This window comes from Mixophyes fleayi, chromosome 3, assembly GCF_038048845.1.
Source record: "Mixophyes fleayi isolate aMixFle1 chromosome 3, aMixFle1.hap1, whole genome shotgun sequence".
Lineage (NCBI taxonomy): Eukaryota > Metazoa > Chordata > Amphibia > Anura > Limnodynastidae > Mixophyes > Mixophyes fleayi.
The window spans coordinates 341,093,742-341,109,138 of record NC_134404.1 but is presented as its reverse complement, the minus strand read 5'-3'; the positions used below and the strand labels follow the sequence as shown (position 1 = coordinate 341,109,138).

The window sequence follows — 15,397 nt, the reverse complement described above, 5'->3', positions numbered from 1 at the left end:
ACTTAATGACGTGATTGGTTTCATCGTGGTCCCACCCCAGTTACGAGGCGCTGCAAGGCAGGGGGCGTGGCCATGATGACACAATAGCATCACTACGCCCCGTCACCAAACTTGGGGGCATATTTAATAAAGCACGATAGTGCTTTTAATGGATAATTAAGGTCCCACAGTGTCCTCCGCAAATTTATAAAGGGGGCATCGCAGCAGATATCATGGATATCTGCTGCTTTGCACTCCTCTTCGTTTTTGGGAGCAGTCACCATTCAACAGAATGATGACTGCTCCTGGCCGCAATCTAACAAGTCCCGAAAAAACATTTTTTTCGGGAACTTGCAGCTGGCGTACATGAGGAAATCTAATGCTGTCAGCTCTGCTCCGGAGAGCAGAGCTGGACAGCGCATGTGTGGAGGGATCACATGATCCCTCCCTGTCACTCACAGCTCTCTCTCTGCAACTATCGTTGCAGAGACAGAGAGGGGATCTGTGTGCGCATGCGCAATTGAAGAGTAAGGAGAAGACCCGAAGACAGCGCTTCCGAAGAGGCAGGTAAGTATGATTTTTTTTTTCACAGAAACAACAGATTATCGGGACTGCTGTTTCTGTACTCCGGTTTTGATAAATTTGAGAAATGAATCAATACTTATCCGTCCGATAAGGATTGATAACCATTTCTCTATTTTAACGTTAAATGATAAATGTGCCCCGAGGTGAGTAACGAAAAGTTGGTATGGTTAAAACCCTCAGCCTCGAATTGTGGCATTCCATGGTGACAGAACTCCTACGTGAACTCTAATATACTTATGATTTACAGGAAGCGTGCTGTATCCGTTATCTGTTTTATAGCGCAATGTATCCTGGTAAAAGCCGACACCTCATTACTGCCAAAGTTTCTAATAAAATAAATTGGAAAATTGGACACATAACTGATCCCACCAGACCACACCCTGATCCAGCAGCTACACCCCTAATTTACCATGTCCACAGTCCAACAAGCAACACTTCTCTATCGAATGCTTAGGTTGGAATCACAGACCGTACAATGCTGGGACAATCTGACCAACCATAGTCTTACTGTGTTGATTGGCAGCTCGTGTTTCTTTCAACGGTCTCGGCAAACCCAAATCTATGGCCGAGCCACTACTAAAGTCTCAATAATTGTCTGCCAATAATGAACAAACCTCTACTTACAAGCAATTCCCAAGTTCGGGTGATCTCATCCTCATCCTCTATTACATCTGCCCCTGATCACTCGCAAATAAAACTGCTTGTTGAGCCGTATCTGTGACTACGTCCCATCCATGCGCAACTGCTCGATCACGACCTGAACAAAGGTTGATGTCGTTTTACCGTGTTGGTGAGACAGCAACAATATACAATGTAAGAAGGGGCAGGATGCCCAAGGAGTGAACCTTAGCAAGGACTCAGTGTCCGGATTGTGAAACGCGTTGCAGAAATGTTTTCTTGCAGCTCTATCATCTAATATAGTCCTCAGTCAGCGGCAGGAGAAGTGAGGCTCTTTCTGCTTCCTCTCCAGTTTTTCCCAGACCGCGGGCATCCTGGTACAAAGAAACTAATATTTCCCCTAAACCACCAGGGTACTACATTTGCTACCAGTCAGCTCTAGGGTGGACACAGTGGTAATGTCCCCACTTTCCTGGAACCTAACAATAATACCTGCGCTCAGACGGGCGGCCCTATATCTCCGACGTGCGACACCTCAGCCGGACGAGAAGCAGAACTGCGTCAGATACACGGATTACTCTCGTGTAGCGAGCGCTCTTAGAACCCACAGAGTAGATAACCTGCGCCTCTCGTCATATACTAATAATACATCTCTAGAAGTTCTAGTCGCTCCTTTAGGGAAATGATATTCGAGGGCTAGCGTTGAGTTTCTCCAGCACTACAGCAGTTAATGAAGGCTGGAATTAAAACTTATCGAGTGTTGTTAAAATTAAACAGTGTGGGAATGTTTTGTAGCCATTTATCCTGTTATTAGGGTTAATGACCCAGAAAACAGCGAACGGTCCGATGTAGATGATAATGAGAGAGGAATTCCATCCACAAAAGGGTCTATTTATCGGCCCCAGAGGGTAATTCGTCAAATTAGTCATAAATCTTGTATGAATCTAATGCCATTGACTGTGTTTTTCCTGTCTCTTCTCACACAATATTCCCTGGTAAGAACCATTTTATTCACATAAACGTTGTTTTCTACCACGGTCTAGTGACGCTTCGGGCGCAATTACGGTTGGAGCAACACGATCCTTACAAATGGTCACCCGTGCAACAATGTCATGTTGAAGTCTGATATCATATCCCGGTAACTACTGCACTGTCATACCACATGCATCTCTGTGCTGTACAGTCCCGCTATATACCTGTCTGTAATCCGATACACCTGAGGGGGAACTCACTGCAAAGTTTACAGAACGATGTAGTTACAATAACTTAATACCTTCAGCTACAGCGTAAAATACACAACAAATATCCCAAGTTACAGCTGGACCAGGAGCGACAGACGGAGAACAGATGACGGTGTTTAGGCAGGATATCCTGACACGTGACATGGTATAAAACACGGGCAGAACACAATGTTACATGATCTATGGGACAATCACGGTTTTGTGCATGTAATTATATCACATCGGAGACCGAGAAAGTGTCACAGTACAAGAACCACAAATATGGACTAAAGCACTGGCCCACACAACAGCCTGTCATATCCAACCAAGACTCTATGGACCATTTACAAGCTCTGCAGTGCAAATATGGGTTTGAACCTGTTTATTAGGCCTTACACTGCGACAGAGTTTCTTTCTCTCTGCAAAATAACCTGATATTATACCACCCCGAAGGTGCCAGTAATCAGACTCAGTCTCTACGTTTACTGGGCACCTTCTGTGCAAAGCAGGCAAATTTGATGCCAGAAATCGCATTTAGTGACGCAGTTCTACCTGTGGATTAAATACATAAAAAAAATCTAACAGTGACACATGAAACGCATACCTCCCATCACTGCCGAATACGGACTAAATAACCCCCAACACTGATCCATCCAACCCTACCCCAGATCCTCCCAAATCTACCACTTTTGTGTAAGCTCCACCCTTTTTAAGGGTCCGAGATTTGGGACTATACCACCAAAATTAGGGCAATTTGGAGGTATGGAAATGAAGACAGTCACAGTATCCTGTTAGCTGAAACAGTTTCAAATCCTCTGACTCTGAGATAATTCCTTATTTGCCTAGTGAAGAACAGTGGTTATAGCCTGTGGCACCTAATACATGAGCATTACCTGGCACCATAGTGTGCGCAATAAAATCCGCTCCACCTGTAGTTAAAGTTCCATTTAAACCCAATTGGTTTTATTTGAGGTACAAAATTAATGTTACCCTCATTCGAGGCGGGATAAGAAACGGGTCTACCGTGATAACATGTTACCACATTGGCGCTTAGGACCAGAGGAAGAGCTCCACCTGGTAACGTGACCGCTGTGGGACAAGAGCATAATATAGAATATTGCACAACATGAATGCACCTCATTGGCTGAGTCCGTAGCGCTGTCTTCAAGTCTTCCACAATCTTATTCCTCATCTCGGTATCTTCTTCGTCAAAGGCGTACAGCGTCTGCATCTGCGGGGACACAAGATCACATGACTACGGGCTCTGCAGAACAACTGTGTCCTATCAAAGGTCTACATCAGATACAAAGAGGATATTGCTGACTATGTTGTCACACACATTATCTGTACAGAGCTTCACAAGCGGCAGCGCAGCATTTGTTGCACAGAGAATGCATCTTTATTTCATTCCTATACCTGACTAATGCCAGCGCCCTTTTATGCGAATGAATGGGACAAGGTGGATTCAGCAGGCTTTCTGGCAGTGCAAGAAAAACAAAAAGATGCTTCTGACATGTGAATCGATGATGTATGGGACAATCTCAGTGTGTGTTACATGTAAAGGTTCACAGCTGAAACCAGGAGAGTAATAGTGTCACACCAACATACCAGACTCTTAAAGAAGAACACACTTATTCTCTTGCTTCTGCGATTTGTGAAACATTAGGTTTCCAGGTCTATTTATTAATACACGGCCATAGGGATAATTCTTTAGTGCGGCGATAAATATTCACCTATCACCATAATTTATCAATAAAATCTCACACCTGCCAACTGTCTCAATTTCAGTGGGACAGTCCCGATTTTTGGGCTCTGCCCTGCAGTCACGCACAGGGACATGTTAGTCCTGCAGGTGGGAATGATGGAGGAAGGGAGGTATTTAAAGTGGGCAGGTTAACACTTTACAGCTGCCTTCTGGAGGGCAAGGCCAAGCCACAATGCACCGTGGCTGCGCGATTATAAAAGTATTGAAAAAGTGCTTTATTTAAACAATAAAGTATTTTTTGCAATGATTTTCAACTTGTACCACTGCCATCCTTGTCAAATAGGATTTCACCAAACCCTTTTTCGCCAGGGCGAGTGGAGAGGGTTGTCGCCCTGCAATAAACAGATTAATGCGATACGCGCAGTGATGTTATCATTATTGGGGATCTAGTGGTGGGAATCGGCCGTACTCACACATAATAGGGTAGTGTACTATCTGTGTGCTTGGCCGGAGGAGTTGCATATTAAGATTCAGTTCAGGTTTATTTACACAGCGTGCTCCATATATTGGACTGTTGTGTATCAGCTGGTAAAACAGAAGAACGTTTGACTCTATCACAAGATGGGTTAAATACCGGCAGCTGCTTGCACTATCGCCTTGGCAATGTCTTCCAGATGCCCTGGGAAGTGGTGAAACCTTGGACACGTCACATGCCAGCTCTAGCCCCTGAATACCAATGAGAACAGCTGCCACGCCAGAGGTTCCCTGAATCACTCGTCAACTGAACGCAAAACCTGTTGAATTATTCAAAGCTCGTCCCTGCCTAATCTACCAGGAACGCAGCTGTGAGATGATTGAACGGCCCAGTTCTGTCCACAAATCATTTTACTCTCAATACTAAACTATTATGACTGGGGAAGAGCTTAATAAACAGGAGAGCCGGACGGTAGCAGCTGTATTTGCGGATTCCAACCTTCCTCTGCCCTCTTGTGAATAGTAAAACAGTCTGGTACCAACACCAGGTCACCAATCGACTCAATCAAACACTAGACCTGGACGCGGCAGAGTCGCCCGGCCGGGTGAGAGGATCTCAGGGGTTTTCTATGAAACCTGCATCAGTATTTAAAGAATGAAAATGTGAAACGGAGAAAAACACTTTTTAGATTAAAAACATCTGTTAATCTTTTATCTGCAGTCATGAAAAACGAGAGTCCTTTAGCACACAGGGAGCCGCTCCTAAAGATTGATGCGCAAGTTAAAAGGTGTAAGAAGCCGGAGCAAATAGTTTTCATTATCATTACATTATTAGAAAAAAGAAATTAGAGGTAGAATCTGGCTGCTGTTAACCCCAGGGGGTAAATGTATCAAGCTGAGAGTTTTTCGGCGGGTTTGAAAAACCAATCAGATTCTAGCTGTCATTTATTTAGTACATTCTACAAAATGACAGCTAGAATCTAACTGGTTGCTATAGGCAACATCTCCACTTTTCAAACCAGCTGGAAAACTCTCAGCTTGATACATTTATCCCCAGGTGTATTGTGCGATAAATTCATAGTGAAATAAACAACATCCTAAAGATTCCAACTGTGGATTCAGGACATCCTAAAATGTAACCATTTTCCTCTATTGGGCAATGCCATAACGAGCCCCATCACAGCTGAAAACACCCATTTTTGCCAGTAATAGCGTTCTTTGACCATTGATAAATAGACGTCAGACTGCGCCAATCACCAGCGGACAACAGAAGCCACCATTGTGTAAGTAGCAACAAAATGAATAACAATGTAACATATAATTATCTCATTAGTTCCTGGCAACTTCACTGTGTGTTAGAAATACAGATCGGCTAAGTCTTGCCAGCGTGTCTATGGCAACGACATTAGATTGTAAGCGGTGTGGCCTAACGCAACCTGCGGTATTCCTGGATGCCAAAATGGATTGGAACATTACAAAGATATGAAGTGAAGACACAAACGTATGAAATATATAATTGTTGGCTGAGAGACACGAGTCGGGGTCTCCACGCTCTGTTTTCAGTCTTCATACCAAGGTCTGACAGCCGAAATGATTCTGCGGACGCTGTAATAACGATCACTCTCTCCCACGTCCAGCACAGATGGAACAGCTGACGTAACGCGGAGACGGGATGGATTGGAAAATATCAGTCAAAGTAAAAAAGCAGCTTGAGTTTCACAAAAACATTTCAGGAAGGATATAAATATGTGTCTGTCTGCACAGAATAAACAGCACGTATGATGTATGTATCTATGTGTGTGCGGGTCCTGTCCTCTATGAGCGCAGATGGTGGTTCCAGATGTCCCCCGTCTTTCCCCGTGTAGGGGTACAGCTCACTGTACTGCAGTCCAGGCTTCAGTCCTCCACCTGTTGTTGATTATTACACTTAGGGATCTGTCTATGGCAACAGACATTTACTGTTACAATATACACTGTGTATGCGCTAAAGGCAACAATTACACAACTAGTGCGACAGCTCCTGTCTGGTATCGAGACACATAGTGAAAATTACCATCAACATTTTTAATAGTAACGCAGTGTGCTATAGAAATGTCCTAAAAGCACATGGTACAGTGACAGCTGCAGAGCACTGCGCAGTGTCTGCGCTACCTGCGGAGGTGCTCCGTCGCAGAGCAAGGATGACGAAACAGAAAATAGGGGTAAGCGTGATAAAATGTATGTCATTTAGGGGCCTATTTAATAATTATCGGGTTTTTACCCCCATTAAGGGGTCTATTTACCAATGACCGCAGAATATGAATGAAACTTTTTAATCCTCATCGCATAGATGCGGATTGAAAAGTTTCTCATATGTATTAAAAAATCAACACAGGAACAGCCGTTCCGATAAACGGCTGCTCCTGTGCAGTGTAACACTTACCTTTCACTGAAGTCTTTTCTTCTCCTCCCTGTGCGGTGCTGTTCGCCCCTCTTTCAATTCCTGTGCGCATGCGCCGACCGGTAACCTCAGGCAGTGCACAGAGATCCCCGAATGAAGGAACCTGAGGCATGTGACAGGGAGGGATCATGTGATCCCTCCACACATGCGCTGTGCAGCTCTGCTCTTTGGAGCTGAGCAGTTTTCAGTGAAACTTTTCAATCATGGTAATGTATGCCAGCTTCAGAGGGCGCCAGCTTCAGAGGGCGCCAGCTTCAGAGGGCGTACATTCACATGATTGAAAACTAAGTGTAACCCCCTGTCACTGTGTGTAGTGTGGGGTGCAAAGGGTACACAGTGCACCTCCTTCTCAAGCCCTGGCTAGCTGATGGGCATGGGTGTAAATGATCAGGGGGTCCCTGCACATGCAGGTGTTTCTCTGTAATTAGTGGGACACAGGTAATGTCACTTTGTAATGCAGTGTAAAAGTCACAATAATTTGGGCACCAGACCATCTCTATAACAAACTGAACTCTTTATTTACACTCCTCTTCCTCCAGCACGATAATCATAATGGTTGCAGCAATAAAGAAATATATGTACAGCTCCTCACTCTCTCCAGCACAGTTCTTAATGTTATCCAGATGTTAAATAACATAAATCATAGGTCTCTTACACTCCATACTCACTGCAGATCACCCTCCTCTGCAGGGGCACTCACATGGATGCTAACAGGCAGGCAGCTTCTCCTCCATGCAGCTCTGACACACTCTGTGTACCTCTCAACTGCAGCTCATCCCTCCTCTGCAGGGGCACTCACATGGATGCTTACAGGCAGGCAACTTCTTCTCCATGCAGCTCTGACACACTCTGTGTACCTCTCAACTGCAGCTCATCCCTCCTCTGCAGGGGCACTCACATGGATGCTTACAGGCAGGCAACTTCTTCTCCATGCAGCTCTGACACACTCTGTGTACCTCTCAACTGCAGCTCACCCCTCCTCTGCGGGGATGATGTCTCCTGTGGGCTCTGACACTTCACTCTGTGTACTCTCAGCCTCAGACAATACAGCTACCATGTCTCTTGTAGCAACCCTCCTCCAGGGTCTCTTCCATGTGAAGTGTCCCCTCTCTCTTGGGTTATCTATAGTGACATGGAGTTCTCCCCCTCATCCAGGGCACACATTCCTTGCCCTGGCTCAGTCACCACGCTCAGACTTCCAGGCAATACTGGGGGATCCTGGAGCTTCCACCCCACTCTCTCCCAGGTCCCCAGCTACATCTCTTCTCTTCTCTCCTATCTTATCTCTCTCTATCTCTTTTCCCCCTTTCTGACAGCCCCTCCTTCCTCTCACTTAGTCTCACAGGCTATAAACTTCTAGCTTACCCTCTAGGTGACCCCTCCTGTATTCACTGAGGTCTAGGTTTTACTAAAACGCCACTAGGGGGCGTTACATAAGTATCAGTCATTGATACATAGCGTTACTGAGCACTTCCCATACATTATTATGGGGAGTGCTCAGTAAAACGATGAAAGAAGCAAAGCACCAGATATCTGCTGCGATGCTGGAATAATACATAGTAATTTAGTGGTAAATCCTCGAAAACAGCAGTTTTCGGGGATTTACCTCTAAATTACAGGGGGGAGATCTTTGATAAATAGGCCCCTAAGTATCATCTGTCATCACAACAATAACAAGTGACTTTCGGGGCAATTTAATAAACAAGTCACGTCGGGACAGCACGTCCCATAGGACGGTGTGCAGGAGATGACTTTTGTCTAATGAAGACTCCCGCTTTTGTCCACAAATCATTTTATTCTCAGCACTTAACTATTATAACTGGAGAAGAGATTAATAAATAGAGATTAATAAACAGCCGGTAGCAGCTGTATTTGCGGATTCTGACCTCCCTGTGTCGTCCTGTGAATAGCGAAAGAGTCTGGCTCTATCACTGACCCGGAGCCTTTACTGCGCATTCACAACTTAGGGTCGCCCATGCGCAGCTGCCGTTTGCAGTAAACAGCGCAGAGCAGCAACTCTGGCGGAGCTCCCTCTCCTGCGATGCTCTCTCCATAGCGTTGTGCAGCTATCGCCATCTTCAGATAGCGTTAGCCATCGGGGACAAAGCTCTGAAAAGCTTACCCTTCGTCCTCACGCCCCACCTCCCTGTAGGGATATGCCGGAGGGAAAGAGCATGAAACTGGTATGATTTATCTGCAGAGATGTGTGACTGGCAGTGCAGACATAAATACACTTTTTTCAGAACAGAATCTTTAAGCATACGTTCAAAGTGTAAAATGCGTAAAATTTTGGATGAGGCCCACTGTGCGTCAGCAAACAGCAGATTCTATAGACATGAGTGATAGGAGCTGACAGTACATCTTCAGCTTTTTACAGATACATCAAGCACTGCTAGTAAATCACAGGTGTGACACACTTACTCAGGTACCTCTGCATCTACCCATAATGCACTATCTTTCCTCACAAACAGGACCACGGTAATCCAACAAATTATCGTAGACTTTCATGGCTATTTGGTTGTTTACTATGGGAAGTCTGGGCCTCGTTCAGAAGGATTAGCATTTCACTTAAACTGGATGTTGGATACAGTTCAAACGGACCTTATCTATTGATCACTACAGGAACGTTGTGTCAGTACGAACTGTACTTTTATCCAAGCACCAAAACAGACCAAAAATAGAGCAATATATTTAGACTACTTATGGCTTTTGGACAAGAAAGCTCCCCGGGTCCTAATGTTTCTCCCAGTAATCTATTGATAACTACTCTGAGGTTGCTCCGCTCCAAGGGGCCTATTTATTAAAGGTTTTCCCCCTGTAAAATCCCCGAACGGGGATTAAACACTAAATTGGTATTTATAATAGTAGCATCGCAGCAGATATCATAGATATCTGCTGCTTTGCATCTCCTATCAGTTTACTGAGCATCCCCCATAACAATGTATAGGGAGTGCTCAGTAACGCTATTTAACAATAAATGTAATTAACTTTTCAAACATGTTAATGTACGCCATTAATGAAAAGTTTCAGTGCTGTCAGATCTGCTCCGAAGAGCAGAGCTGGACAGCGCATGTGTGGAGGGATCACATGATCCCTCCCTGTCACTGATCACATGATCCCTCCCTGTCACTGATCACATGATCCCTCCCTGTCACTCACCGCTCGCTCTCTGCAAACTCTAACTGCCGAGAGAGAGCAGAGATGTCTGTGCACATGCACGAGGGCTTCACTCAGCACATGCGCACTGGAGTCAGAACAGGACCCCCCATTGACCACATACTGCTTCGGGAACGAAGCAGCTGTGGTAAGTATGATTTCCACTTCACAGGAACAGCAGTTCTTCGGAACTTCTGTTCCTGTGTTGCTTTTTTAATAAATATGAGAAATAGTTCAATCCTTATCAATGCGATAAGGAGTGAAAACTATTTTTCATATTTTGCGAGTGATGATAAATGTGCCCCCAAGAACCGCTATGTAATATACATTATGGGTGGCTATAAAGCGCTAAGGACGATATTCTGCAATAAGTCGCTTCAGTTGGTTTTCATGCATTTTGGATGCAAACAAAGAAGTGAAAACAAAGACAATTCCAAAACATTACAAGATAAACAGGTTACATAACAATACCTGTGGCTTCTTCTGCTATAGTCAGAGCACATGAACAACGCAGGGGTGAGGCCTAAAAACTCAGCACAGACATCTGCAGCGCGGACTCAAAACTGTAAGATACTAACAAAGAACAGGAGGGAATTCCTACATAAAGCAGCACCTGAAATGCTGAATGTCACTGATCCCACATCTCCGATAGAGAGGTGCGGGTGTGATCATCATGCTGAACAGGTCTTTGGTAATTGAGTGATTCACCTCCTCTGACCCTCATACGGCCCTCGTCAGATGTGACCGTCCCCCCCATTAGGTGGATGAGGAAGCTGGAGGTAATATAATGGGGGCACAGAGAGATCTGTGGGTTCCCTGGCAGAAGAGGATTTTTTTATTAAGAGCCAGATGAAAGAAAAGCAATTACCGATCTCATTATCTACTTCCGCTATACACTCATTTATTAAGGTAAATGGTCTGAGCCAACATCTAACAGCACAATAGGTCCATAAATCACCACGCGGTATAAAGACGGTGCCCTGGCTATCGCATGTCCGGCAACATCCAGACACTAAATCACCTTACACATTTCTTTATTATGGCAGGCTTGGGCAAACAGCTCTTGGCAAACTACAAGGCGGCTGGAGGGGCCTGCTGGGACTTGTAGTCCCACGACAGCTTGAGCGGCCACAATTTATGCTTTACAGCAACATATCTTAGTTTTGACATACAACCACAATTCTCCCCTTCTACTTTGCAATACACGACTGCAGAATAATGTACCTATCACGGCTTCTGACATCTCTGACTTCCCAACCTTTCAAATACTGTGACACACCCGCCTTGAAGTTTATTTTTGTGGCAACATTTGCATCAAAATAATTTTATGAATAAAACTGAAATAGGAAAAAAACACAACAAACTGTTTTTTTACTTTTCTGTTTTATGACCTATCACACCTGAATGCTTGTGACACACACATATGAGCACTGTTACACACACGTGTGTCCTGACACGCTGGTTGGGAATCACTGGTCTAAATGGTGCAGTTCATTAAGCTCCACCTCCCTTCCTGACTGTTTTGTGAACGGCTTTCCTGGCTGAGAAAACTGCATTACCGTATAAAGGGGCGGAGCTGACAACTGGACAAAATAGATGGTTGTCAAGGGATATCTTACTTGGCAATCTGGAGAAACTTGTAGATTATTGGCAATCTCCTCCGCTGTATTTGAGGGCCAGTTGTTTCAGTTCAGGTTTATTGAATGATGTTCACATTTATTGAAATGAACAGGTTTATCCCGGCATAAAGTCTGTGTGCACACGCCTTCATGTCATGTTAAATGATAATTCACTTACTGCTGCCATGGAGTTGATCCGGTCGATATAATAATCTGGCCAACTGGTCGCCAACTTGTTGGGATCTTCTTGTTCCTGCAAAAAATATAAAGATTAGGTGAGAAACATTCCAGAAGAAACTGCAAATACATTAATATTCTACAGTCTACAGTACACGGTTTACTCTTTATTTTCGTCTTGTACTGATTGTAAATCACTACAGGCCTCAATACTGTTAACTTATTTGTGTCTAGCCCCATAGTCTGTTCTCCCACCTGGCCAAGCTCCCAACGTAGGGACAAAGGAGGCCTCCGCTCTGGGCGCACACCATTACACTCCCAGTAATAGATAGGGACCTAAAAGAGATTATGCCTCAGACCCCCTGGTAATTGAGGATGAGAAGAGACTCCTTGGATCTGAATAATTAAGGATCTTAAATTAAGAAGTTTCTTATTTCAGTCTCCTGGACAAAACCATGTTACAATACAAGGGGTGCAAATGAGTTTTCTGTTTTTTCATGTAGCACACAAATATCAACTTTAAATTTCAGTGTACAAATAAGCTATCAAGTATTTGTGTGTTACATGAAAAAACAGTTAGCATTTAACTTATGTGCAAAACAGAATACTAGTTTGCACCCCTTGTATTGTAACATGGTTTTGTCCAGGAGACTGAAATAAGAAACTTCTTAATTTAAGATCCTTAATTAATCAGGCCCCTTGTTTTAAAGAGAATAATCTTCTCCTTCCAATGATTGGCTTCTAATACAAAGCATAATCTGTACCGGGGGAAACACACTGCATTATTTCAACTTCTAGGATACATTTATTTAAAGGGTAGTGGATGAGTGGAATAGCTCCCATCAGAGGCAGCAGTGGATAATACAGTAGAGCAATATAAACATGCTTGGGACAGACATAAGGTTATCCTTACAAAGAACGAAGGATCAAATAATATTTGAGATTACCATAGGTTAGAAAATAGGCAGACTAGATGGGCCGAACGGTTCTTTTCTAGCGTCTCATTTTATGTGTCTATAATGTGTTTTTAGCTCATGAACATCAACTACACCATGAATAAAAGCTGATCCTACCCTACAATAGGACACACCAAACTGTTCTACTGTCAGACGATTATCAAGCATGAATAATACTAAGAAGAGGGTTTGGGGGCAGGGGTGTAAGGAATTAATGGACAATGACTGAATCAATGGCTCTGTAGTGCATGGTAAGCTGGCTTCCTGATTGGCCCATGATCCCAAACATACACAAGAGGCATGACCTCTTCTTAGCAGTAAAATCCAATAGAATTATTTAGGGGGTACTCCCATATAATGTCTGTGAAAAAAGGGACAAAACTAGCCAACCAGGTCTGCATATGTATGGCTAGAATTAGTAACACCTTTACAGAAGGTAGGTAAATAACTGCAATAGGAATCTTATTATACATTCACCCCATAGCATTTCCATAACAAAAAAAACAAAGGAAATATAATCAAAATAAGGTTAAGTCTTGTTTATTAACATGGTTTGAAGGAACAGTAATCTATTCTTTAATTAAACCTTTAAATTATTGAACATAAATGTCTGAATAATGATAAAAAGCAGCAAGCGGTGGTTAAGTATTAGAGTGTGTGCTCATGGGGTACGTCACTGCATTCCTTCACTGTGAAGTTATGATTTAAACCCATCTTTATTCAGTACGTAACAGAGTCATCAGTTTTTGGGGTCAGGAGACGGTTATTTCAACACCTGAACCACAAACGTACATTCCCCTAGAAACGCTGCTTTAGATGCCGACAGCAGAGATACAGAGAAGGTCGTTAATCTGTGGCAATAGTATAAAACTGCAGCACAAATGCTGGTTTATGATGTCACGTGGCTGTTATTGTACAAGTGTGCGCCTACTTCTAATGGGGATGTGCAGGCCAAGGTCAGCTCCCCAAGTGTGGATTGGGCGCACGAGTGTTCCTTTCTTTCACACTATAGAAATGAGATGTTACATTACAGGACAGGTTTAAGTAAATAAGATGAAATGGTGAAGAGAGCGCACTGATAGGGGTGTATGCAGGAGGGCGCACTGATAGGGGTGTATGCAGGAGGGCGCACTGATAGGGGTGTATGCAGGAGGGCGCACTGATAGGGGTGTATGCAGGAGGGCGCACTGATAGGGGTGTTTGCAGGAGGGCGCAGTGATAGGGGTGTTTGCAGGAGGGCGCACTGATAGGGGTGTATGCAGGAGGGCGCACTGATAGGGGTGTATGCAGGAGGGCGCACTGATAGGGGTGTATGCAGGAGGGCGCACTGATAGGGGTGTATGCAGGAGGGCGCACTGATAGGGGTGTTTGCAGGAGGGCGCACTGATAGGGGTGTTTGCAGGAGGGCGCACTGATAGAAAAAGCTTTAAATTATAGATTGAGGGGTAGAATTATCAACGGGCTGTTCTATAAATATAGCATTTGTTCAATGTTTACATTTTTTTAAAATATATTTTTATTTTTTAATCTACTTTAAACGCTTTCCTTTTTTTTGTTCACAGAGTAGATCTGAAAGCCTGGACTTTTCAACTGTGCTTCGCGCAGAAGCTGGAGACTGGCCCAGCGGTAAGCATCTCTGGGCCTGTATTTCCAACACGGCCGAGAGAGATATTGGGGGGGGGGGGATAAAAAATATCATCATTATCTCCACGTTTTTTTTAGAAATAGGCCCCCCTAGATCGGGACATGCGATTGGTGGGCTCACATTTTGCCGTTTATAAATCACCGCTGAGAGTAAAACAGGAGACGTTGCCTACAAGAGAACGAGCTGCAGTACGAGCTGCCAGGCTCCGACATTCTAATACAACAATGATTATTCCATGTGCCTCGTTAGCCGTACAGGCCAAGGATTAGGTCCAGCAAATTTCAAATATTGTGCAGATTACTGTTTCTGGCTTTGGTTACATGGTTACGGTTCACACCCCTGTATCTGAGAGCGCACCCAGGGGTCACAACGATGCAATCTCACTTCTCTCGCTCGTCACCTCTTCTACGCTTTATTCCTCTTTATTTGGAGATCTTTATCCCAGCCAGCGGATTTGTCATTATACATTATACTAAGAGTCTACACTGCACTAAAAGCGGAAAAAGGCTTTCTTCTCTGCACCACAAGTTTTATGACTCTTTACGAGTAAAACCGCAAGAATCTGTGTGCGATAAACCCGGCAATAGCAGAGCTGCAGATACTAGGAACTTATTGAACAGTAATAAAGTCGCTTAGTGGTTTGAAATGTCCGTTTTGCTGCCAGAGGTAATGGGAGTACCTCTGTTTTACTGATGGACAGAGTAAGGCTGTTTTGGATACAGTGTATCCAGGTACGGAACACAAGCTTTTGAGGAGGATCGGGGTACACTGGTATCCTGTCACCTGTGGTTCACCCGCACTTATTATAATTCATCTAAATCAG

The 15,397-nt window shown here is 44.1% G+C and overlaps 1 protein-coding gene across 4 annotated transcripts in view; it reads right to left on the bottom strand.

The window, feature by feature from the left end:
• DAAM2 (dishevelled associated activator of morphogenesis 2) overlaps window positions 1-15,397 on the bottom strand; it is a 206,183-nt gene that overhangs the window by 91,568 nt on the left and 99,218 nt on the right. For all 4 annotated transcript variants that reach the window (XM_075204422.1, XM_075204426.1, XM_075204425.1 and 1 more), the window contains exons 4-5: window positions 11,975-12,049; window positions 3,539-3,633 (exon numbers count right to left, since the gene is read on the bottom strand). In XM_075204422.1, the coding sequence (XP_075060523.1) occupies window positions 3,539-3,633; window positions 11,975-12,049 (170 nt within the window). The remainder of the gene's footprint in view (window positions 1-3,538; window positions 3,634-11,974; window positions 12,050-15,397) is intronic.